Source organism: Drosophila persimilis, unplaced genomic scaffold (assembly GCF_003286085.1).
Source record: "Drosophila persimilis strain 14011-0111.01,24,50 unplaced genomic scaffold, DperRS2 tig00000191-arrow-pilon, whole genome shotgun sequence".
Lineage (NCBI taxonomy): Eukaryota > Metazoa > Arthropoda > Insecta > Diptera > Drosophilidae > Drosophila > Drosophila persimilis.
In genome coordinates, this window is record NW_020825298.1 from 10,632,998 (window position 1) to 10,659,329 (window position 26,332).

The 26,332-nt window shown below is 46.7% G+C and overlaps 3 protein-coding genes across 5 annotated transcripts in view; 1 reads left to right on the forward strand and 2 right to left on the reverse strand.

The window, feature by feature from the left end:
- Positions 1-2,013: 2,013 nt before the first annotated feature.
- On the reverse strand, positions 2,014-6,162 carry LOC6588891 (coiled-coil domain-containing protein 170). 2 transcript variants are annotated; one of them, XM_026988989.1, is made up of 5 exons: positions 6,013-6,162; positions 4,517-4,642; positions 3,636-4,460; positions 2,680-3,570; positions 2,014-2,616 (listed from the first exon to the last, which is right to left on the reverse strand). In XM_026988989.1, the coding sequence occupies exons 1-5, from the start codon at positions 6,160-6,162 to the stop codon at positions 2,047-2,049; spliced, it is 2,562 nt and encodes an 853-aa protein (XP_026844790.1). In that variant the 3' UTR covers positions 2,014-2,046. The 2 variants fall into 2 exon arrangements, with proteins under 2 accessions (XP_026844790.1, XP_002014679.2); XM_002014643.2 differs by lacking the exon at positions 6,013-6,162 and adding an exon at positions 4,707-4,781.
- A 413-nt stretch (positions 6,163-6,575) lies between these two features.
- Positions 6,576-8,247, reverse strand: LOC6588890. Its single transcript, XM_002014642.2, has 4 exons — positions 7,513-8,247; positions 7,282-7,451; positions 6,829-7,223; positions 6,576-6,766 (listed from the first exon to the last, which is right to left on the reverse strand). The coding sequence occupies exons 1-4, from the start codon at positions 8,211-8,213 to the stop codon at positions 6,683-6,685; spliced, it is 1,350 nt and encodes a 449-aa protein (XP_002014678.2). The 5' UTR covers positions 8,214-8,247; the 3' UTR covers positions 6,576-6,682.
- An 8,225-nt stretch (positions 8,248-16,472) lies between these two features.
- Positions 16,473-26,332, forward strand: part of LOC6588799 (S phase cyclin A-associated protein in the endoplasmic reticulum) — a 32,659-nt gene continuing 22,799 nt past the window's right edge. The window contains exons 1-7 of one of the 2 annotated variants that reach the window (XM_026988365.1): positions 16,473-17,011; positions 17,067-17,932; positions 18,005-19,631; positions 19,699-21,121; positions 21,188-21,445; positions 21,504-21,627; positions 24,231-24,370. In XM_026988365.1, coding sequence (XP_026844166.1) covers positions 16,867-17,011; positions 17,067-17,932; positions 18,005-19,631; positions 19,699-21,121; positions 21,188-21,445; positions 21,504-21,627; positions 24,231-24,370 — 4,583 coding nt within the window. In that variant the 5' untranslated portion in view covers positions 16,473-16,866. Of the gene's footprint in view, positions 17,012-17,066; positions 19,632-19,698; positions 21,122-21,187; positions 21,446-21,503; positions 21,628-24,230; positions 24,371-26,332 lie in introns of both variants that reach the window. The other variant, XM_026988364.1, reaches the window with a different exon arrangement.

The window sequence follows — 26,332 nt, forward strand, 5'->3', positions numbered from 1 at the left end:
GCGCATCTCCTCCACTGTGGGACCAGCTACTCCTCCTTCTGCAGCTCCACCTCTTTGGATGCCTCCTCCAATTCCTCCTCCGACTTGTGCGAAAGATCAAAAGTCGCCAGAGAAAGAGAGAGAGAGACGACTCAGAAGAGAAGGAGGTACCAGGCGAAGGTGCAGATCAAAGAGGCATACGTAAACCTGTTGGAGGCAGAAGGAACTCAATTGCGAAACGAATATGCTCCCCGCTGCTTCCCCCAGCAAGATCAACCAGCACATGTGGCAGAACCAGGGGCAACAACACACATGTGGCAATCAGTTGTGGGGCTGCCACTGCCACCCCACCAGACCAAACATGTTTGCTGGAGACGTTGCCTTCTCTGTTGCCTTTCTTTGGATTGTTCTGACTGCTCCTGCTCACAACGCAGAGGTCTCTGTGTCTGTCCCCAGTCAAGCGTGCCGGCCGATCTCTGGAGGAGTCCAAGTTCATTGCTCTGACAATCGCTGTCGTCTTCGTCGTCGTCTGTGGAACGTCTGTGCGGCAATCTTCATATGGTAAATGATGGAAGTACTTACAACTCACGTGTTGTGTAATTCCACATGCAAAAATATGTATCTTGATTGGCAGTGACTCTTCGGTTTCAGTCGGATATACTGAAAAGCGTTTACTGAACTCTTGATTAATCGCCCATTTCTGGCCAGCACCCGCCACCCCGCCTCCTCCTACAAGGCGCCACTGAACTTGGAATGGGGTGGAAAAACCGGGTTGGATGTAGTCAAATTTGATTTATTTGACGGGCCTCCATGATGGGGCATCACCCAGCACCACAATGCGTTTGACACTTTTCCTATTTGCATAATTTCCATGAGAAAATTGAGGGGGGGGGAAGGCGGTCTGTCCAGAGGTGGTTGGGCGGTTTAATAACAAGAGGAGTCAATCAACCAAGGCTTAGCTTCATGGAGGATGGACTTTAGCAGTTGAGCGACCCGATCTCGGTGCGATTTGGTTGCAACAAAGTTGCATCCAATCCATTTACATACTTGCTATCAAAAGTGTCTTCCATAAATTTCTTGGGACTTTGAAAAGAACAGGAATGCTCAAGGGGGCTTCTATCTTTATAGATCTCTTCAAATTATTATGTGGTCAGGCGCAAAAACCTATTTTCTGTGGAGATTTCACAAAACCTGCATTCACCAGTGGCGCCAATTTCAAATTTCCGTTTCGTTGGTAGCGCCCTCTATCAGTTCGCGGGCATTTTTGGTAACTTTTGTGTCATAGCTGCCAGCTTTTGCTAGCTTGCGGTAGCTTTCCAGACTTCCCGTAGCTCCACTGAGCCGCTAATATAAAATTAACGTTAAAGTTTTCAAATTTCGCCAAATCAAAACTTTTTTAAGAAACGTTTGATGTATAATTACTTTAAGAGACCTTCCAAGAATGCTTTGGATCCTTGTCATCACTATCCATATGACTTCCATCCATAAAAGTATAAAACATATAAAACCATTACACTTAGTAACACACCAAGGAATATTACGAACAGAATTTTGAAGGAATTTGTTGAGATGTACTGATTTTTCTTTCACTTTCGGGCGGATGGATTGTAATTCCTTCGTTGATTTCTTATATTGGGGGTGCACATCAATACCGAGGTAGGAGATATCTTTATTGAATATAATTTAAATTATATCTGTTCGAGGCTCCGAAACTCTAGAAGAAAAGTCGACTATGATTGTAGTATGTAAATACCGATAGAATGGATTGTGCAATGTTTGTTTGCACATAAACATCCTGAAGAAAATTCTTCTTAAGCAGCTTCCAATGGTACTAAATTCTTCGAAGAGCTTTTAATAAATATTTCAGTAAAATTCCTAAGATGAGAATTTTACAGAGGATGTGTATCTCCAAGGTACTTCCTCTTTCCAAATTACACCTCAAATCCTCACCGCTTCAAGAAAATCTTCCATTTATTAAAGAAAAGATAGCCCCCTCTCCAAGGGCTCATTAAATGCATTGAATAACTCGTCTGTATAATCGGTTGAGTGGGTTGAATGGTTGGATTCCTAGCAGTATTTGCTCTTAAAGTCGAAATCATCATCGCAGCTGCCGCCGGATCCCGTGGCCAGCAGCTCATCCTTGCAGCCATGATGCCTCCGATGCACATCCGTGTCGAAGCACTCATCGTGAAGACGTTTGTCGCGGCTCTTGCTGCGCTGTCTTCGATGTCCATGAGATCCATGGGATCCATGATGATTGTGGACATGACTACTCGAACTATGATGATGCTCCCCGCTAGCATGGGGATGTGGATGGAGTGTGGTCTTGTGGTGGTAGGGCGGCGGAGAGCTGAGGTCCCGAGGCGGTCGACAGTGGTTGGAGGGCGGCACAGGATCATCGTAGCGCGGACAAGGATGTTCGCCCACAGGGGAAGCAGTCTCATAGCGCTTCGAGAGCAGCGTGAACTCCTGGTGGGCGGAGCACAGGGCCTGCAGACGATGCAGCAGATCTGTCTCGGGCAGATCCCTGAGGTGGAGAGTGCGTGCCACGGATGTGCGGAAGGATTGCAGATGCGAGAGCCGCTGATTGGCATCGGAGAGCTGGGAACTCAAGCGATTGACATCGTCACGCATGGACTGGAAAGGGAAGAGTAAAAGGATATAGGGCTCTTCGAATAGAGTTAATCTCTTTCCACTCACATTGATCAGAGCCTCATCGCGACATCTGCGATTCTGGTTGGACTCGCAGGCGGCCTTCATCCGCTCCTTCATGGCATTCAGCTGGGAGAGCAGCCTCGTCTTCTCGTCCTCCAAATCGCAGAGCTGTGTCGACAGCTCATCGATCTTTCGCGCCCGCTCCAGCGATGTGATCTTGTACTCCACTGCCTCCGCCAGCTGGGCCTTGACCTCGGCTATCTGGGATCGGGCATCACCCAATTGGGCACTCAATTTGTCCACTTGCTTGGCCGCCTTCTTGGCCCGGCACACGGCATCATCGCGCTCGCCCTGCAGCATGCACTTGCCCCTGGCCCCATCCTCGATGATGGCCAGCTTGCGGCGCAGCAGCTCCAGATGGAGATCCCGGCGCTGCACCTGCTCCCGAAGGACGCGCACACGACGCTGCAGATTGTAGACACTGCTGCTCTCCTTGAGAGGAATATCATGGCAGGATCGCTCCCGCCTCAGCTTTCCATGGCCATGTCCATGATGTGGGTCTCCGCCGCAGCAGCCCTTGTCGGGCGAATGTCCATGATGATGTCCATGATGGTGGGATACCTCGTGCTCACAATGCGCTGTCAGGCGCTCCGCTCTCTCCAGGAGGTTGTCGGCCATCAGATTGGTGTCTGCCCCCAAGGCAGGAGGTGCCGAGCACTCGCTCCAGTTCATGGCGCTGGCCAGGCGCTGCAGGAACTCCGACAGGCCCATGTGGTCCTTCCGGAGTGTATGAATCTCTGCATGACACTTTTCGAGCCGCTCGGACAGCTCACATTTCTGGGCCTCGCCCGAACGGAGGCGACACTCTGTGGACTGCTGGGTCTCCTTGAGCTTCTCGTGTTCGCTGGTCAGCTGATCCCTAAGCGAATGCATTTGCTGTTGGAGAAAGATTGGTCAGGATTGGTCAGGGATTTGTCAGGGATTAGAGTATCCAAACGCACCGCATGCATGGCCTGGTTCTCGCTTAGAGTCTCCCTCAGCTTCTCCTTGATCAAAGTCTCGCAGGGTTCGGGGACATTCAGCAGATTGCTCAAGCCCCGCAAGAACTGCAGGCGATCTCCCTGAATCCTGTCCAGATTGTTCTGCAAACGATGGCAGCGCGACTCGAAGCCACGCAGCTCCTCCTTGAGCTTCTCCCCATTGATCTCCGACTCCGTTAAGCGATCCCTCTGGATCTGCAGATCCCTTTCGTACTGCCGGCAGCGGCCCTCCAGCTCGTGATTGTGATTCCCAGCCCCATCCAGCTGGGCGGACAGTCGCTGCTTCTCGATGTTGGCCAGGGATTTGAGATTCAGCAGCTCATTCTCGCAGGAGCTGAGCGTGTCACAGGTGGAGCTGATCTTCGCCTTGGCCCGCTGCAGCTCGACCATCACCTCCTCGGCCCGGGAGACGACACACTCGGGTGTGGCATGGGCATTCTGATTGCTCTCGCACACATCCATCCCCAGGCTGATGCTCAGGCGACGCAGCAGATCGTGGAGCTGGGCCTTGGCCTGCTCCTTCTGCGACTCCTCGTTGGCCACATGCGTCTCCAGGTGCTGGATCTTGCAGATCAGCTCCTTGTTGCGCTCATCCGAGCTGCGTTTCTCCCTTTGCACTGTGTTTATGGTGGAATCACAACGCGCCTGGACCGCCTGCTCTCTGGATTCGGCATTCTGCAGACGACTCTGGAGGGATCCAATGAGGGCTGTCTGTCGAGCAGCCTGTGAACGAAGGTTCTCGATATCCACCTCCTTGGAGCACAAGGCACTGCGGGTTTCAGCAAGCTGTATTGAGAATATACTTTAATTTGTCAGTTCTTCCGATCCTTTGTGTTCTTTACCTCTCCTGCAAGCCGCTCTTTCTTGTAAGAAAGGGCTGCCAGCTCGCTCCGCAGGGTGGTGGTCATATCCAAGCCATGATGATGCTCTGTGACTGTAATTCCCGCACTGCCGCATGATGTATCCAACTGGGGAAAGATATCAATCGATAAGGTTCCCTTTCATGCTATCCTTCCAACCATGAAACCCTACCAAATGATGATGATGCGGCGACAGGCCCCCACTCAATCCCAAATGGTGGTGATGCAAGTGATTGTCACTGGGCATTCTTCAATATATCTGTTCTGCTATATATTCCTCTTTCAATCCAGTGCGAACCATACGTTCCCAGAGTCGCGGACCAACTAAACTTTGTCCTGGGCAAGCCTTTGTGTTTTAGTGGGAGCCTAACAACCTTCTGCCTAACAACTGATGGGCAGGCAGCAGGCATGTCCCTGGCATGGCACCGAGGAATTTACCTCAACATAACATCACACAATACTTAAATTTATGCTCCATAGTCGCGGATGGAAGTGGATGTGGCATGGGCATGGGCATGGGCATGGGCATAGGCACGGGTCGTAAGTGAAAACGAGCTCAATGGCAGTGGCAGCAGCGGGGCTCCACTCCTGGTAGCCACGTTTACACATTGGAGAAAAACTTTGCAGTTTGTTTGCTGTTATTTGGGTCATTCACATGGTATTCATGGCGCCAAGTGGCGGAGTCAAATGCAATGCACAGAACGGACTCACGCACACGCCATGGAGCCGCGGATGGCTTTGGGGTTTGAGGCTAAAACGCTGCACAGTGTTGAAATTTTCGCTTTTGGCCGGAAACGGAAAATGAGGTGTGCAACTTTTGGCCAATTGTCTGCACTTTCAGAGGGCGGGGTGGAGACAAATGGGAACTGAAAATGTGTTTAATGTCCGATAAGATTGGCTATTGTGGAGGCAAGGGAATTACAGAGGAAACTTTCATATAAAGTTTCTTGATTGTGAGGGGATATCTGTGGTAGAGGGTTGTTTATTCTTCAGAGAATTCAAAGTGTTTAATATATTCCAGAAATTTGTATAATGGCCAGTACAACGAAGAATATAAGGAGGATCGTCTATTATACGTTTGGATATCGAATATCCATAAAACATGCTTCAAAGAGGTTTTTTTTATAGATTCTCAGGAGAAATTCTCGTGATATCTTTCTCATTATATATTATATACCCCAATGAATCCTTAACCACTGTAACCCGTCAGATCAACCCGGTTTTATGCAAATCCCACCCCCCCAAATGTTATCATTAGTTACCCCGAAAGAACACAACGATTTCGCCTAACAACCGCATAAATTTCACACAGAAAACAACAGTCGCGGGTAAAATTGTCATTCAATTGCGAATTCGCATTAAAGTAAAGCACATAAATCTCTGCAGTTATACGGCAATTTGGCACACGATTTTCCAGGGACTAATTTTAGACAAACCATAGCCCATAGCGACAGGCTGGAACAAAAAAAAAAGCTCACCTGGTAAGAAGGTAATGTTCTGTGTGCAGGTGGCGACATCGTAGACATCTGTCCCGGGACAGATACGTTTCCGTTTCCGCATAGGAGCTCAAACACTTGCCAATCCTCGGTGGTATTGCCATTAGTAGTGGGGCGCGGATTTGTTGGCATTATGTAGGGAAAACTTAATCCGACTGCTGGCTGCGTTGTGTTGGGCGGTGAAAAATTTCTATTCTCTATTTTCTAAGCGTAAACAGTATGCTCAACCTGGCAACAACTACTCGTACAACAGCAAAGTTATGCGGCAACTTTCACGGTTTCACGGTTGCCAGGTGCATAAAATAACTATACATCGAGACCCCAATGTGGGGGTTAGAGCGGGGGTTACTAGGGTGACTAAATTGCACATAATTCGATTCTGTAGAACTGCAATTTCAATGCCGAAACACGCAAATCGTTTTGCCTGTAATTTCATTTGTCTCCTCGGCGGAATATGCAATAATGAATATGGTAAATGTTTGAAGTAAGTTTGGTATGGTACCCCCCACAAGAACCCCTTCTTTGAGGTCGACTTTTGTTGAGGGTTAAGTTCATGAATTTTCTGTTATTATTTGTTGATTATTTTGTTTGGGTTGCCAACATAAATAAATTGATTGATTGAATGACGAAACTGTTTTCACTCGAGAGAACTTTAGAATTTCTTTTTCTTGTCCTTGCCGCGACGTTTGTTTTGCTTATTCAACAATTTCAGAGACAAGGCGGTTGCCCGTATTTCCTACATGAAGACAGAAATTACCATAGTTATGGATCGACTAAAGTTAGTTGTAGACAACATACCGCCTCCTCTATGCGATCCCTTTCCTCCTGCTCGATTTGAGCCCTGACCTCGATTATTCGTCGCTTGAACATTTCCTGCTGATCCCTGTAGAAAACGAGATCATCCTTGACCTTTTGCAACATGTTGCTGGTTTGATTGCACATCAGTTCGGCCTTCTCCATATCAGTCTCCAGCTTCTCCTCCCAGTCCTTGATCTTATTCTTAAAGGAATCAATCAGGTATGCGTACACGAACTCTGAATTATTGTGCACCATTGTGTCCTGTTTCATATGGGTTCTGATGTCGGTCAATTCGGTCTGCAGGAGCTCCTCTCTGGCCTGCAGTCGCATCAGTACCTGATCACTGCAGCTGTGCATCCAATTGATGCGATACCGCAGATCAATGGGTCCAACAGCTAAGCAGATACAAGTTGAATGAGAACACTGCTGATACGATGATCTACTGCGACTTACCCTGTTGGTGCTCGAAGTCAATCTTCATGCCCGACTGTCGGTTATCGGTGCTCCTTCTGTAGTTTTTCGAGCCTCGATTGGTAAAGGAGTTGTACTTCAGCTCCTCCTGCAATTGGCGGGCCATGTTGAAATTATGAACCCATTTTGGGTTCGTAGTGTATTTGGCAGCACTAAGCGAAGGAAAATACCACAAATGACTACAAAACATGGCTAATTGAATGGTGCGCTTACTGTATCAATTTCATGGAATATTCGCATATGTCTCGTCCCTCGATGAAGTCGTCTCGGACCTCTTGCAACAGCGATATTATCTCGTGCAGATCCGTGCGAAACTTGACGCAATCCAAGTCGCTTTTGGTTCGCTCCCGCTGGATGACATCCAGATACAATTGATTGATGTGCAAACGCTGCATGAAGTGGTCCACCGACCAATGAAACAGCTTATTTGGCATGTTGTTTATCTCCCCGGGCCAGGGATTACTGAAGAGTCCCAGCTGCTTGCGCAGGCGTGGCAACATAAAGTCGACGGAGGCCTTCTGACACTCCAGCGTTATCTCGTAAAGCCTCGTGGTACGCCGCTGAATGATGCTCACGACTGTTGTGCCCCTTGATGACATTCTGGAGCGTCGAATCATCTCTTTGATGGCCAATGCCTCGAGTGTCTTCTCGGGTCCATCAAGCCCGATGAATGTCAACTCTCGCGATCTTTGCGATCGCGTTTTCTTCTCCACCTTCGTCTTGTACTGCTCCAGTACGTTCTTGAGAAACTCATCGCGGCATAGCTCTGGATCCGTTTGTTCTGGCAATGGAAATTTTATATTGTACACGGATTCCATTTCAACTCCACCGTCCAAAGGATACTCCACTCCGCCTGCACATCTCTCAGCTGCCTGCTCCTCGTCCTCCAAATCTAAAGTCCTCTCGTCCTGCATTTGTGTATCCTGTTCTCCTATAGTGTTCACTTTCATGTTTGTAATGTGATCTGTCGCTTGTTAGTATGATTTTCAGAAAATGTTGCTTAGTTTTTGGAATTTATTCTCTCCCATACTTTAAGGGGTATCAAAGAAAAACTCATGATTCATACATGTGAAGCTTTGCCATCTTCTTTCGGGTTCTGCCATTCCCGATGAACCCCATTCCCTTTACTCCCCATGTCTGGGTTGGCTATAAATAAAGAAATTCTTGTTGCCGCTGGTTCTTCTGTTTCAGCAGAAAGGGCCCCAACATAATCTGGCTCGTTATACTCTTCTTTTTAGAAGAGTCTTTTACATACATCCATGCACCCGCCATAGAGCGAAACCTGGTAGAATGTTTTGTTCATATACAGCTCTGATGACACACAGCTAATTACATACACATGGGATTTCTGCTAGTACCCTTTGTACATAGGTATGTATATCCACAATGCAACAACTTCCTTAAGAGTATACCCGACTTCGGTGCTCCTCATCTTCGTGTTGCCTGATTCTCTTTTGTTCTTTTTTTCATTCTGCTGTTTCTGCTGTGTGTTCCCTTTACGGATTGGATTGGGCCAAGTGCAGTTGGGAATGGGAATGGGAATGGGCACAAGGAATGGGGAACGACAGACAATGGCTAAACGGAGGAGAACGGAGGGCTACCTGCTGCAGCTTGCTGCGTTCCTGCTGCAATTTCTAATCGAAACGAAACCTTCTACCCTAATGATGGCCGCAGGCGGGCCCTGGCTGCTACTTTTTGGCTGTGCTTTGTCAGGGCGGGCCCTTTGTTAGCTGAAAAAAACTCTGAAATGGCAAACTCCTCGTGGCTCTTGGCTCTTGGCTCTCTCCACTCCATTCTGAGACTCGGCGGATAATCAATTTCGAGTAGTGTGTGTGCTGCCACCCGAGACATCTCATGCAACATGCTGCACCAGGATCGTACTGCTCTTTGGCCTGTTCGCCTATTCAAAATTGTTCCGTTAAAATCTGTGCGCGCTGGCTGCGGTTGCCGCAAAATGTTGCACAAACACCGCGTGGAGGCCGCCATCAACATAAGGGACCGAGACAGAGAGAGAGAGAGAGAGAGAGCATAATCAGCTCCATCCACTATGGAGCCCTTCAATGCACTCTTTTTCTCTCTCCCAGAATTCTCGCTCTCCCTCTCTGTCCGTCTGGCGGTCTGTCTGTCTCTCCCGCTGCTTAGAATTCTGTCCGCTGGGGAATGACACGGGATGGAATGGGACAGAGTGGTCAGGGTGTATGTCTGCTGTGGTGTCGTTCTTTTTCTGCATGTTCTCTGCTCCCGTTGCTGGCATTCGTTCCTGCTCGCCTGTTCAGACACACCATCGAAATTTCACATGTAATTCCCACGGCCTGAATTTTCCCACACAGTCGACGAAAGAAGCAGCGGAGGAGGAGGAGGATGAAGAGAGGACAGGCCGAGGACAGACAGACACAGAGCACACAGCAGAGAAGAGATGAGATGAGCATAAACACATACCACAAGTTGTCCACAACACAGACACATTTCTGATACACTTTCAGAGTATATATTCAAATTATTGCAATGCATCTATGAACAAATCGGCATTAAAAGAAGATGCTATAAGTCGTCTGCCTGCATCATTTATATTTATAGCCATGTCTCAATTTCTGTTTGCTGAACTTTTCCTCCTGCGCATCACATACCGTACAAAATATAGGGACAAACGAATAAGTACGCACCTATTTACATATCACATGCTCGTCCCCAGCTAATTTCGTAAGAAGCTATGCACATACACAGCTAATTACATACAACCTATGCTCACTCTGCTTATTACATACACCAAGTAGTCACACAGCTAATTACATACAATCGTTTCACACTCAGCTTATTATTTACACCGATTTCCACCAGACTTTTTTAGTAAATAATTGTATTTACAGAAAGAAAGCCAGACTAGTATTATTCATCACACTGCAAGAGTATTTATAAATCGGCGCGTCCAAGTTATATTTTCTGCAAGTTTTTTTTTATTATTGCATTGAATTTGCTCCCAGGGTCGTTGTCGTTGGTACTCTTCCGTTCCTTCATCTCTTAGTTGTTGGTCGTTTTGCTTATGCTGCTGTTGTTTGCTGCTCTTTACGCTTCTTCTGGGCTTCAGTCTCAGTCTCAGTCCCAGCCCCAGACCCCTACCCTCGGGGGGACGACTGGTCCGGGTCCTGGTCGTGGTCCCTGCTTCTTGGACACATCCGCCGCCTGTGGGTTAACATCTTCTTCATTCGGTCGTCCGTCTGTTGGCTTCGCATTCCTTTGGCCAGGTCTGGCTTCATCTGCAACCTGGCCAACACTTGGCCTCTCCTTAGTAAGGTTTCTTCACGGGCACCGTGGATGGCATAAGGAAAAATTGATCAAATATGTATAGAGATGGTACGAGATGGTAGATTGAGCGTAAATCAAAATCTATATTGAATGAACTAGAAATAATTTTAGGGATTCTTCTACTATAATTAACTCTAATTTTCTGGCTTCTCGAGAGAAAGAGAATATGTATATTGCTTCCACCATAGTTGAGACTTACATACGTTATTCTGTGAGTTGTACGATCACATGTTTATTTGGAATTGTGTGATCTAATCCTAAGCTCCGTCAAATTTAGCAACATGAATTTTAAAATTTAGTTTTTCAAAAATGTTTGCTGGAGATTTGATTGAAGAAGAGCAGATGGATGCCACAGACATGAACTATGTGTGCCTCAAAGGTGGCAGCCACATGCACTGCAGAAAGTTTCCAACGGCCGACACCAGACTCGAGGCTATTCTCACGCCATATTCCAGCGGAGCAAAGAGCGTTCGCAGGTCAAAGAAACCAATCATTTTTGGAAAGAAGGGAAAGTACCTTCAACGCAAACTTTAAAATAATCTAAGATCTTACACTTTTAACGGGAACATCAAAAAAACTAAAGCCACATACATATACCAACATTTGAGTAAGCTCAATTGCAAGGCCTACTGTGCGGCCTTGAGGGAGCTGCAAGGAATGTCTAAGCAGAGGCCAGACTCAACTCGAGCCACTTCCTCCGCTGCGGTGCCTCCCTCATCCGCCTCTTCTAATGGTCGGTCCATGGCCCATCCGTTCCGTTCCGTTCCTCTGCTCTGCTCTGCTCTGCAGTGGTTCCCCTGCTCCCATTGCGGATAATGTGCCATTGACTTTGACTTGGCAGCAGTTATTCCAGTTATTTGAAACTCATGATGCAGCTCTGACTACTGCACTCCTGGTTCATCAATATGTTCAAGGATTTTTTCATGCTTCCAGGCGTCTCACTCACTGAACCCCATAAGGTCTTGCCATCTCGCACTCACTCAGAGAAGCCCATTGTATGTGAGAGAGATGCAGATAGAGAGAGAGGTAGAGCTAATGCCAGAGAGAGGTCATGACGAGTTGAATTTTTGGCAGTTCCGCTTGGCTCTGTCTGAGTTGCTGCTATCCTGTCGCCTGAACTCAACGAAGGTAACAAAAAATGCACTCGAACGGGGTCAAGTGGAGTCTGTGGATTGCCACCACTCACCACCTCACTCAATTGTCTAAATGGTGCTCCACTCAAAGCAAACAAACCCACTCTATGAATAGGCTGGAAATGAGGGATATCAGTAAGAAGCTCAAAAGCTCATACATATGTATGTAGTGTGTATCTACAGGTCGCAATTTAATAGCTCAAAAATATGATATGCATGCTCATTGGTAATGCACTGTTCGAAATTGCTCACCTACCCTCATACCCAACGCAATAATAATGTCTATGTAAATTACATGTAAATATACCTTTCGCTACATCAAGTATTTATTTGATTGTTTTTTTTTTTTTAGATTGCCAAGTAATATCAAATTTCCTTCAGTGCAAAGAGTGTGGAGGCAAAGCTCTTTCGAAACAAACTTTTCCCTCTCCCTCACACACACACCGGCAGCGCCACCACCACCAGCAATAGCAACAACGAAACAAATGAGCAAAGAGAGCGCCGACTCATACAAAACCAAAAACAAACACACACACACATGCACGATGAAATGAAATTCACACTCAGGCGAAACGGAACGCAACGAAACGAAAACGAAATCTCAAAGAGCGCCGCTCTGCTTTTGCTGCGAGCCTGTTATTTAGAGTCCATGAATCGAAATTGTGTAGCTCAAGTGAGTTTTCTGATTGGCGATTCTCCAATTGGGTTTTCGGTGAACAGTTGAATTCGAAACCGAGATGAGTGTTGGCTAACTCGAGTATTGTACTCATTCAAAGTCGCAAATATAACGTATGCTAAAATATAAAACAGACAACGTGAATACAAGTACTCAAAACAGTGAGTGCAAATGCAGTCAACTAATGCTAATACTGTAACAACTAAATATAAAGCAAAATGTATGTTCACTTGGAAGAGAAAACCATTCTATTAATTGGGAGAATGGAAACGCTCCATCCGAGTGGGTCTGAGCGCTGACTGCGCAGTTCAGCAGCAGCCTCCACGGTACGAATGGGTCAAAAGTAGAGGTGGCCCGAAGGTTGTTGCAGCCAGCAGCCGTCTCCCTCGCCAGCTGTTGGGTGTACAGGTAATAGTGGGCCGAAAAGCTCTTGCGGGGGTGATCAGATGGATACAGAGACCTCGCTATATTCATAATTAAGAGACACATAACACACAAATTACCTTTTTCGGAAGCAAATAATAAAATAATATTTTGCAGATTTAAAAAAATATAATAGTGCAATGCAATAAGGCAATGGCCTAGATCATTTTATGTATTGGACGCTGTTGTTCACGAGCTCACAGTGGTAGCCGGCGCCGGGGTGGGCGTCGTTTCGGACAGCCTTCCGCGACATGTAGTTATCGAAGGAGCGCCACAAGTACCCCAGGCAGTAAAAGAGAAAGCAAATCAAAATCGTGAAGCAGTAAGCGACGCAGCCCCACAATCGGCTCCCCTGATAGGTGTCCTTGTACGGTCTGCAGTTCCTGTTGATCTGCTGTTGATAGCAGCGTAGCCGCTCACTGAAGCAGAACTTCGGATACTGCGGATTCTGCCAGCAATAGGAATACAGCGGCATACCCCGATGCCTACCCCGCTCCTCTGGATCGTCGAGCAAGCGGTTCACCCGCACTTTGTAGCTGCAGATGGTAACGAAATTGAAATCCAGAGCTCGACAGGCCTCCACTGTAAAGGCGTACTGCAGCTGGATGCCGTGCCGAATTGGACGTTTCTTCAAGATGGTTCCTACGGAGTGGAACGCCTTGAGGATCTGCTCGGTGGCATCCCATGGAAAGCCAGTAATCTCCACCCACTGGAAAGGAATAGCATCAAACGCGCTATAGGACGAGACGGGACTTTGGGGCTTCCTGGGGTAAAGCATGCTTTGGGCCAGCAGCTCCGCTTCTATCACATGAGCGGGCCAGACTTTCTTCATCTGGTGGCGCTCCTGCGCCATGGAACTTTCAGGTACTCTCTGCCACGTAGTCGGCCATCCAGGTACACAGCCAGTGAGCTCCTTCCTCCAGTCCTCTGTGTCTGTGCCGAATCCTGAATCGCAGCTCGAATTCCTCTGCTTCTTCCAACTGTTGCGCCACGAATCATCTTCACTCGTAGTGCAGACATCTTCATTGGAGTGGGAGTAGACGTCCATGCTTTCGTCCTGCTGCATCATGAAGGAGTAGCGTGGATTTTCAATGAAATTTGTAAATTTACTTACAATACTTTGGAGCGGAGCGGAGCTGTTGTCTTTCTGAATTAAAATTAGAGATACAATGCATACTGTGATTTCCATTTTCCTAGAACTTTTTTGGAGGGAATAACATTCCGCAAACCCTTTTAAAATCACTCATCACGAATTCTAGGGCGCAAAAGACTGTTAATTAACGGAAAAAGCGCTCAAATGTATCGGCAAATTTAAGCACATCGTTCCCATTCAAAAAATTTATATTTCGCGCGCACCCCTCGTGTCCTGTCGATAGTATCGAAAACAGAACTTGAATCGGGGAAGCAGTGTCCCTCAACATTGCGCGGATTGAGCAACATTTTGCATACCCTGGGGGAAATGGATGTTATAGAACTAAGAAAATGTTTGTAATTTTTCCACAGCATTATTCAACGGAATATAGAAATTGAGCAATTGGAACGATTTTTCTTTTACGTTTTATTTATTTGACCTTCGCTAAAACCTTTTTTTACGAAAATTGCAACAAAAGCTAGTATTTAAAACAAACCAGTCAAGTAGAAAATTGATTCGACAATAGTATAAAATTATGTGGGCATAGATAAATATTCTATTTAGCTGGGAATATTCGACGGAAGAACAAAATTGAGGGAATCGTATTTGTTGAATCGGTAATGGCCCGGTTGACATTTAAATCCTTGTCGCTCACATTCAAAAAAGTTCGATTTGGCGCGCACCACTCGGTATATTTTTCAAGTGAGACCGTATATACTGTAGAAACTGGTTTTCGCCGCGCTCCCATGTGGTGTTTTTTAGTGCTAAATGGTTTTTTTGTCGTTTATTAATTTAATTTTCAATGTTATATAGAAATCCAATAAATGCAAGTATTTCGAATAGGCCAATCATGTATAGAATTGATTCATCAATCGTACAAAATTGAGTGGGCATGGATAAATATTCCATATAGATAGTATTATTCAACGGAACAAAGAATATGAGGAATTGGTCGTTTTTTTAATCGAATTTGATTTCGCCGCAGTTTCGCTTTAGCAACAATGAGTCCCATTCCATACACAAACATGTTGCTAACATACCCTGGGGGAAATGGATGTTATAGAATTGAGGAAAAAGGGTGTACAAAGGCCTATACAAGCGTTATGTCTTCAAATTCCAGCGACATTGCAACTGTTTTTTTGTTGAACTATTTTGCTTAAACCTTGTTTAGTCAAAATACAATAAAAGCAAGGACTAAAAACTGGCCAGTTAAGTAGAAAATTGATTCATCAATCGTACAAAATTATGTGGGCATAGATAAGGGCCCGGTTGACAACATTTAAATCCTTGTCGCTCACATTCAAAAAAGTTAGATTTGGCGCGCACCACTCGGTATATTTTTCAAGTGAGACCGTATATACTGTAGAAACTGGTTTTCGCCGCGCTCCGATGTGGTGTTTTTTAGTGCTAAATGGTTTTTTTGTCGTTTATTAATTTAATTTTCAATGTTATATAGAAATCCAATAAATGCAAGTATTTCGAATAGGCCAATCATGTATAGAATTTATTAATCAATCGTATAAAATTGAGTGGGCATGACTAAATATTCCATATAGATAGTATTATTCAACGGAACAAAGAATATGAGAAAATTTGAATTCGCCGCAGTTCGCCGCAGTTCGCCCCAGTTCGCTTTAGCAACAATGAGTCTCATTCCATACACAAATGTTGCGCATTCCATACACAAAAGTTGCGGCAACATTTACTTGAAAACCGTATTTTAGTCAAAATAAAATACATTAAGGTAATTAAAAGAAGCAATCTTGTAGAAAATGCATTTATCTATGGGATAAAGCTAAGTGGGCAAATCTATATAGCTTGAAATATAGGCAATACCCGATTCGCCGCAGTTTCGCTATTGCAACAATGAGTCCGCTTCCATGCACAAATGTTGCTAATTCCATGCACACATACCCTGGGGGAAATGAATGTTATAGAATTGTGAATACGTTTGTCTTACAAGGCTCAGTAGGTAACAGGATCGAGATAAATATATACAAGATACTAATAATACACATGAATAAGTCAAAAACATATCAATTTGAGAAAAGGTCTTAATAAATTTCGCTTGATCATCATATAAAATTAGCGAAATAGGGTGTACAAAGGGCTATACACGCATCATGTCTTCAAATACCAATAACATTGCGACTGTTTTTTTTTTGTGGAACTACTTTGTCATTGCCTTGTTTTAGCCAAATACAATCAAAGCAAGGACTAAAAACTATCCAATCTTGTAGAAAATTTATTCATCAATCGTATAAAATTATGTGGGCATGGCTAAATGTTCTATTTAGCTGGGAATATTTGACCGAAGATAAAAAACGAGGAATATGTACAATAGAACTTCAATTCATCAGTATATTTATGGTATATTTTTTAAATGAGTCGGTATGTTTCGGTATATTTCGGACGGTCGGACGGTATATTTTATCGATAAGTGGGGCTCAGCTTGGTTTTAGATTTTAAAATTAAAAGTCATCACAGTAAATCTAGGTCGAAAACACTGTGTTGTGCGTGGGGACAGTGTGTAATTCGATAAATTGACAAATAACGTGCCGTATAGCATGAGCGCCAGCCTCGTCGGCCGCCGCCTGTGAAACAAAGATGCTGCTTGCTGCTGTCATTGCGAAATATTGCAGCAGCACTCGGCGAGAACAGCAAAAACTACAACAGAAAGACAACAAATTCTGCAACAAAAAGTAAGGAATAATCAATTAAAAACTCACTGCACGCCAGTGTTTCAGGCGTACAGCACTGGCAGCCACCGCGCAGAGGCGCCTCTAACCTGTTGGGGTAGACGAAACGAAAATTTGCGTGAACAGCTGCAGGTCCGCTGTGTGGGACGTGCCGAGGCGCCAGCTGCGCTGCTTTTGGCAACAGAACTCGTCGAAAACACAATGGAAATGAGAGAGGTATTGAGCCGCGAGGGGCGCGAGGCTAAGAATCTGCTAGTCTACCAGTTTTGCGACGAGACATCTACAAATTCCCTGGCCAGCGTAGGCGGCGACACAACAAGCGGAGGCGTCATTATAAACGGTGACTGTAGGTAGAATCTTTTCGATTTGTACTCTTGAAAACTAAATGTTCTCTCTTTCAGGCTACCGTAAGCCACCGATGGCCCCAACAAAGTCGCCCCTTGGAACCCCCAAGAGCTGCCAGTCGCCCACATCGCCATCGGTACGGATGAAGACCACAGAGCACACCGTTTCGGGACCACGCGTGCGTAGCGCCTCCACTGGACGAGACAAAAAATCTGAGCTGCAGGCCCGCTACTGGGCATTGCTTTTCGGCAATCTGCAGCGGGCTGTTAACGAGATCTACCAGACCGTCGAATGTTACGAGAATATATCCAGCTGCCAGGAGACGATCCTGGTGCTGGAGAACTATGTGCGGGATTTCAAGGCCCTCAGCGAGTGGTTCAAGGTCTCCTGGGACTACGACTCGCGTCCGCTGCAGCAGCGCCCTCAAAGTCTGGCCTGGGAGGTGCGCAAAAGCAATCCCTTGCCGCGAGTGCGCACCAAGAGCCTATGCAGTCCGAATAATTCGGGCAAATCGAGCCCGGCTTTGTTTGGCGGCTGCCAGTCGGGCAAGACGTCGCCCTGCTACGATGGCCATGTGTCGCCTAAGAAACTGCTGCGCGCCTACGATCAAATGCCACGAGGTGCCATGCGTCTGAATGTCCGCGAGCTGTTTGCCAGCAACAAGCGCGCCACCCAGGGATCGGCACAGTCGGACCCCATGGAGGCGCCAGCCGAAGGACCTTTGGATTTGAGCGGCGACAAAACATATCTGCAGCTGAACAATCAATACTCACAGACGGATCTGGAGGACCCGCATCTCACGTTGGCCGATGTGCGCGAAAAGATGCGCCTGGATGCAGAGCAGCGTGAGGCAGCGGAACGTGAAGCGGCAGCCAAAGCGGAGGCAGAAGCAGCTGAAATCGAAGAAGCAGCCGCCGCTGAAATCGAAGAAGCAGTCGCCGCTGAAATCGAAGAAGCAGCCGCCATTGAAATCGAAGGAATAGCCGCTACTGAAATCGAAGAAGCAGTCGCCGCTGAAATCGAAGAAGCAGCCGCCATTGAAATCGAAGGAGCAGCCACTGAAATCGAAGCAGCAGCCGCCACTGATATTGAAGAAGCAGCCGCCATTGAAATCGAAGGAGCTGCCGCAAAAGAACAAGCCATTCCAGCAGAAGCTGCCAAAACAGAACCAGAACCAGTGCAGCCACCAGCACAGCGCACAGAAGAGGCTCAGTCACAAGCCCCACCAAAAGTGGTAGAACCCACAGCCCTGCAGATGACAGTGGCCTCGCTGGAGCTTATGGAGAATGCACTCCTAGCCGAGCAGGCCAACAAAGAGCCCACACCGCCCAGCACAGTGGTGAAGCCAGTGGCGGAGCTGTTCAAGAAACCCCAGCCCCCGGGGCCAGCCACCGCCACGGGTGGACACACGGTCCAGAACAGTCCCCTGAAGTACTCTAGTGTGCTTAATCGCCCGGTGAAGAAGGGGGTGAGTGCTCCGGCAGCTGGAACACTGAATGCCAAGGCTGCTGCGGTGCCAGTGAAACCTATAAACAGTGCCACAAAAGCAGCACCTGCTCCTGCTGCTGCTCCCGCTCCCGCTCCCGGCGTAAATGGCCTTCGTCGGGGAGTCAAAGCAGCTCCGATCGCAGCTAAAACTGGACGCAGTGTGGTCCAGCCACCGCCACGACCTTCTAGCAAAACCGAATGCTATGGTCCGCCCAACAATGTGGCCTCCAGGCTGTCGGCCCGTTCCCGCACGATGCTGGATATGAATGGAAAGGCAAATGTCAATGCACATGTGGGTGCTCCGCTCTCCAAGGCCCTGCCCAAGCGATCGACCATCACAGTGGTCGCAAACCAGCGTTGGAATGCGGGGAGCTCGAAGGTGAGCAGCCGCGAGGACATAGGCAGCTCCACGTCGACCCTCAAGGCCAGCAATGAGCAGCTCAGTAGCTCGCGTAGCACTCTTAAGATGGAGGATAGACATTCCGAGCCCAAGCAGCTGCAGCAGAAGGCCGATGCCAACGATGGGTGGCTGACGGTGAAGAATCGCCGAAGGAGCAGCATGCACTGGTCGAATCGATTCAATCAGCCCACGGGCTATGCGAGCCTGCCCACGCTGGCGCTTCTCAACGAGCAGCAACGCGAGAAGGAGGACATGGAGAAGCAGCAACAGCAGCAGCAGCAACAGCAGAAGGCAAAGGCAAGAAAACCCATTCCGCAAACCGCAAAGACAGCAACTGCTACCACAGAGGCATCCAAGGGCAAGGGAGCAGCAGCCAAAACGAGTATGACTGCAGTAGGAGGCACGCGACCAGAAATCAAGAATGCCAAAGCGAAAGTAAACTCTTTTCCGCCTCTGAAAGCGCCCGCAAGGAAACCAGAAAAGCCGGAGAAGCACCTGGATAAGGCCGCCTCTTCATGTGGCGCGCGCAGCAGCCTCCCGGCAACGGCCACCGTCTATGTGGCCGCACGCACCTCCACCATCAAAAGACAGAAGTCGGATCTCACGGGACTCAAGATGACATCGCTGCACAAGGAGTACATGCGCAGCGAGAAGAATGCGCTGCGGAAGCAGCAGCAAAAGGAGCATGACCAGGACGATGGCTCCAGCACGTCCGTGGATACCGTTGTGGAACGTGAGCAGATCAGAGTCTTGGAGAGAGTTTTAGCGTATATTAAAAGTTGCCTCTTTTTCCTTTGCAGTCTCCAACGATGAACACCACAAAATCGACATCAAGATACAGACAAACTGCGAGTTTTCCAAGACCATTGGGGAGCTGTACGAGAGCATTGCCCGCTGTAAGCTGCCCAATGGTTTCCTCAAGCCGGAGGCCAACACGCTGAGTGCCTGCGATGAGAACGATGAGCAGAACACGGACGACAACGAAGAGGAGCGCGACGAGCGCATCCTGGTGGAAGAGCAGGAGTCTCTAGAGCGCCAGATACGGGAACTGGAGCAAACGGAGATCGATGTGGACACAGAAACAGATGAGACGGACTGCGAGGTGCAGTTGGATTTGGAACAGGAGGATCTCATGGGCACCGATGACGCTGCAGTGTTTGTGACAATGAGCGATGATGAGAACGCCAGTCTGGAGCTGCGCTATCAGGCCTTGCTTTCAGACATGTCGTGGAACGAGCGCGCTGAGGCCCTGGCCACCTTGCAGGCCTATGTGGCCCGTCATCCGGGCCGTGCCCAGGAGCTGCACCAGAAGCTGTCGTCGCCCTCACGCCGTCGCTCCCTGCAGGAGACCCTCAAGAAGTACCAGGCCAAGCAGGCTCGAGCCCATCAGAAGCGGGTTGTCCTGCAGCAGGAAAAGGCGGCCAAGCTGCAGCAGCTCTTCGATCGCGTCGAGGATGTAAAGGCGGCCAAGAAGCAGCTGATAGAGGACAAGCGCATGAAGATGCAGGACCGCCTGCAGCGCGCAGCCGAGAATCGAGAGAACTATCTCAAGCAAATCATCGTCAAAGCGCACGACGAGGACAAGAAGCTGAAGGAGATCAACTTTATCAAGAACATGGAAGCCCAGAACAAGCGACTGGACTTGATCGAATCCTCCAAGGAAATCGAAGGCAGACTCCAAGAGCTCGAACAGGAACGCCAGAAGCGGGTGGACGAGAAGCTGGCCAAAGAAGCGGCCGTCGAAAGACGTCGTCAGGCGCTGGAAAAAGAGCGCCTGCTGAAGCTGGAGAAGATGAACGAAACACGACTGGAGAAAGAGCAGCGTATTGGTAAAATGCAGGAGCAAAAAGAGCGCCAGCGTCAGGCGTTGGCTCGCGAGAAGGCCCGCGATCGGGAGGAGCGTCTGTTGGCGCTTCAGGTCCAGCAGCAGCAGACCACAGAGGAGTTGCAGAGGAAAATACAACAGAAACAGGTCGAGTCGGCCCGCCGTCACGAGGAGAACATTGAGCATATACGCCAGAGGGCCCAGGAGCTAACCATGCCCACGCGGCAGCCAGAGGATGGGCGTGGCGACCACGAGGAAACGGATGAGGCACTCAACCATACCAGCAACACCGAGGATGGGGATATGTCCTCCACTCGCTCCGATGTGGGCGGAACAGGAGGTCATTCACGCAGCTACAAGAAGAAAATGAAAAAGTTAAAGCAGAGAATGAGTCAAAAGTGAGTTCTATAACGCATTTTTCCAAGGGATTCAACGGATAATAGCTCTGTCTCTTGTGCTTTCAGTGCCGCTGAATATTTGGAGAACATGGAACCCACACCAGCCTTCGTCAGGCGCGACAGCGCAGTGCCAAAGATTCTGAATATGATCGTCAAGGGCGGTGGACCTCAGGGAATGGACAGGGCCCTGGGCAACCTGCTGCGCATTCTGCCCAAGGCACAGACATTCGATTTTCAGGCCTTCCTCTGCATGGATGCCCTGGGCATATTGACCAACCATGTGATTAGCGAGGGCCTCAAGCCGAACTCAGAGGTCTCCATCAAGTCAGTGTCCCTCCGAAACACTTCCTTTGGCAGAGAATAATCCTTTGTTCCCTTTCAGATCCGTCCATCTGGCGGTGCAGCTCTATAGGACTTCCTGCTCCTTGTGTCCCCAGATAGCCCGTCACGGTCTGCTGGGTAATTCCATAACAGCTCTGCTCGATGCCATCAACAAGAGCCTGCAGGTAATCCCCCACACAATACAAAAGAAACTTTTCGAGAGTTGGTGCCGCTCCACACCAATAAACGTGTCGCCAGACAGTCGCTGTTGCAGGGAGGAGTCGGAGACAGGCAAGAAGTTGGCAACTGGCAATTCCCCAGGCCTCGTCATGAGTCCGCCCATATACCCCATTCATATCGTATATATATATATTCTCGTACTTGGCTCGCGTTATAGTCCTTCCCAGGAGCCACTTAACACTTGGCCGCGTTTATGTCTCTCTGTCTGTCTGTCTTTAACCTATGGAAAACGCCATAGCCCGGCATAGCAAAGGGTCTCGAGGAATTTTCAGCCAGCTTGTGATGGGTTTTCGCGTATTATAAAGGTTCAAGATGTGTGGCATGTAAAATAATTTATTTAGTTATAAGACAAAATTATAGCAATGTATTTTGAACTATTTTCGGATTTGACATTTGACTTTGTGCTGTCGTCACCTAAGGCTTTAGATTTTGTAGATTTCGTAGGAATAATGAATCTTTATAAAAACGTAATGCTTAAAGGCCTTGAGTGTAAGTAAATGTAGGTTATAGGTACTCCACTCTACGACTTCTCTATTGTACTATGGTAACCATTTCGGTTTCCTACCAATAATATTAATCTTTTTCGATTTAATAGCATTTTAATAATGCTCCCTGAGTAGAATATTTTCGAATGGTGTTTCAAGTTATCTCCATAAACCCTCTTTACGGATAGTAGCTGGATTGATTGGAACTATTGTTAATACTTAGAACTTCCACATAATCCTACTGGCCTAAAAGATCTGTATATGACCGGAGTGCAATAAGGCCTTATAATAATATTTATAATAATTAAGAAATAATAATAAGTATAATTAAGAACCTGCTTATATTTAGCAAATTGGTTTTAGAATTTTAAGAGCGGTTTGTCCGTCCTGGTTTGTGTTCCTGGGATGTATTTTAGTAAAGTTAGGGCATTCCCGAGTCATCGCTTCCCTTCCTGCTTGTCTCTCGTATGCCCCTACCATTTGTTTAAAGTTTATGTTTTATTTCGACTTTTGTTTTTGCCCCGTTTCCCGCTGCCCGTCCCCCGTCCCCTGTCCGCTCTCTGCCGCTCTTCTGTCCGCTGGCTCGTTTGGATCGTGTTGTTTATTTGCCATTTCTTTGACGCTTTTATTTGGCGCTGCCTTTTGTTTGTTTGGCATTTTTATTTGAATTTTATTTACTGGCCGCCGGGACGGTGCGGCACGATACGGGCCTTGGGGCTGTCGGCTTGGCCTATCAATTTTTAAGCACTAGGTCTGTGTACCCTGTGGACCTCCGCCCCCAGCCCTTGTACCCTCTCTTTCTCTCTCTCTATCTCTGGCTCTCTCTGGTGTTCCCTTCCTGGCCAATTTGTCAGCGTGTAAAATGTTTATATATTTTGCGGCTGCTGTTAAATCAATCGTTAAATGGCATAAAAAACCACTCTCCCACCCAATAAACGTTGCTCTTCACCTCTGCTTATTTTTCGTATATTTTTTCATTAATTTTTGTTGTATATTTTATTCTATAACAAGAAGTGAAGTGTAGAATTTGGCGTTTCGAAGATTACATACCCTTGAAAATACGAATGTTTCTGATGCAGTCATCAGATTGCGATCAAATTTGTTTAAAGATAGTGATGCGATTTTCACAGGACCTTTATATGATATAGGTTTCCAGTCACAGTGTTTGCTTTCTGTAGAACAACTAGGGATCCCTGCAAAAGTATTTCTTAGACTGAAGAATTAGGTTCGGCTTCTGTGATTATCCAGAACATTCTATATTCTATATGCTTCCTTCTTTGCATTGCTAAAATATCCTTTAAGAGCACAAATAATTCTTCAAAATTGTACATATAGGACTTTTCGATCTTATCCATTTGAAAACTTCTCTGGAAAATCGGGCGGCATGCCGCCTGCATAGAGGGTATCAAAATTTTTACTGCGCATCGCACTTTGTGGAGTTCCTTTTTGGCTCGTGTTTATTGTCGCTCACCTCTGGGCCTCCTCCTACCCCTCTCTCCCGCACTCCACGTCCCCTTCTCTTCTCTGAACAATCACAATCCTCCTTCCACCGTGCCCACCTCCTGCCTCTCACCTTTTGTTTGATGGATCAGCGCGCGCGCCGCTTGTCATGTAATGAAGAATAAGAGGATGAAGAGCAAGAAGAAGGCGCAACAGAATGAAAAAGTTAACAGTAACTGTTCTGTTGGTGGAGAATGCGTGAGTGAGGAGGGAGGAGTCGCGATAAATGCAGAGAGAGAGAGAGAGATAGCGCGAAGTAGAAACATCAATTAACATTTTGATGGATGTGGGATGTCTCTCCCTCTCTCTCTCTGTCTTTCCGTCTTTCTTTTTGAATGTTGTTTGTTGCTGTTTAAATTGTTAATTAATTTAAACACGAAACGAGAGATTTCACTTGATATCCGCCCGAGCTCTTCTGCTCCTCCTCTTCCTCGCCTTTGACTCCCCTTTCGGTCAACCGAAAAAAGCATGCAACAATTGTGTACTCGAATTTATTTTTAATTTGTTCGAATCTCTCTTTTATCTTTTTTTTCTTTCGATTTTCTTTCGCCTTTTGCCCGCAGTTTCCCGAAGAAAAATCACCACAACATCCGGTCGAGTTATCCACCGAGCTAATGCTGGCCTGCACGGAGGCGCTCTCCTCGACCTATCTGAAGAAGGACTCCCACCCCAAAGTGCCGGAACGCCTACCGGACCTCATCAAGTGAGTGCAACAACAACAACAGCCACACAAAACAGTAAAGTTCCCAAACTACAAGTTAACTTCTGGAAGAAGAGGGGAAATTTCACCATTTCGAAAATCCAGTTCGAAAATGTGTGCGTGCTAGAGAGGGCTAGCTATACGGGGGGTGTGTGCGATGGTGCCATCCCACTCTCGCTTGCCTTCCAGCGTGCGAGGGGCGTGTCACAGCCGCTGTGCGAGTGGGATGGCATGCGCGCACACACACAGCCATAGACACACGCCACGCTGTCGCGGCAGAGCGTGCGCTGCGCTGCGCTGCCGCCTCCCTTTGCGTTTAGCCGCAACGTTAATCGTTGTCGCTACGTCAAACGTAACGGCCAGGAAAGTCGGACCGAGAAAGGATATACACTCCGAAGGATACACACATCTAGAGGATATATGTATGGCCGTGTAGCCAGTAACGATTGTTGTTGTGCTTTCAACACTCTGAAACACTTTTTATGGGACTGCCTTTCGGTTGCTTCTGCTGCTGCTTCTACTGCTGCTTTTTGCTGGCTTTAATTTCAAAATGAAACTTTAATATCGAACTCCCAGTTATTTCTGTTGCGCTGCTTTCTCGCTTTATTATATGTATGTACTTTTGGATTTGGGAGATGAAAACTGCTCCATAAATTTTAAAGCTATCCGCCTGAAACTTTCCCTTGGATCTTATTTTTGATTTACTCTGAATGCAAGTCGTAATTTTGAAGATTAGAGCAGTACATCAGGGGGTTCTAAAGTGAACACTAGTCGGAGGTAGTCGAAGAAAACATGGTTGTTTTTGAATATATTTCAAGCCAAATTAACAGCGAAAATTAACGAAAAGTATCCATAATGCAATTAATAATTTATCAAGAAAACACTTGCTTAAAAATATTTAAATTCAATTTTACAAACTAAAGTTGTTTGCTATAATTTTAATAATATCTGATCACAAAATGTTTAAAAACCTCTCATGATTCAAAACTTTTCTTAAGCATTCTCCTCTATCTGTTCGATATCATACCCCTATTTCTATATATTTTCTGTACCATATGATTATATCTGCAAAAGGGTATCCTTATCTGTTACTCCCCATCCTCTAGCACAACCATTCTTGTTTTTCTTTAATTTGCGCTCATTTCAGTGGGCAAAAGTTTTAATCGAATTGTTGTTATTGTAGTCCCTATCCACACCACCGCCCACCTCCTGGCACCCCCCTTTATAGCAGCCATTTTGTTTATTTTCGTATAAATTGGTTTCTATGTGGGTGGGTGTGTGTGTGTGTGCTTGTGTGTGTGTTCGTTCTCCTTTCATTGTTATACTCGCATATAGAAGAAGAGAACTTTGTTGTTATGCATTTTTCAATTGTGAATTGGCTTTTGTTTGTTGTTTGGTTTTTTTCGACCATTTTGTGTTGTCTTTTTTCCGCTCTATAAGTGTATGTGTGTCCGAGGCTTTTGTTTATGCTTTTGTTGTGTGTGTGTGTGGGTGTGTGTGTGGGTGTGTTTGTGCTGTGGCTCTGACCAATTTTTTGCCTTTTTCTAGCTTTTCTCTCTGCAGTTGTTTATTCTTTCATTTTTTTTTGTTGGTTATTTTTTTTTGTATGCCTTTATTCCATTTTTTTTTTATGTTGGTTACGTTTTGTGTTTTGCCTTTTTTCTGCTGTTCTTTATCAATTTTCGTTTGTTTATATTTTCAATTTGCTTACAAAGGCTTTTCGTTTATTTTATTAGCCCTGGCCATTGTTGGTTTTTTATGTGTGTGTCTGTGTGTGTGTGCTTCTGTTCTTTACAGCCTTTTGTGGTTCTGCTGTTCCCCCCGCGCTCTCCGGCTCCTTTTCGTCCTGCTTCTGCTCCTTGTGCCATTTTTCGTAGCGCGCTTTTCGGCGCTCAATTCAATTACAAGAGCACAACACTGCAGCTGTGTGGGTGTGTGTCTGTGTCCATGAGTTTGCAAAATCAA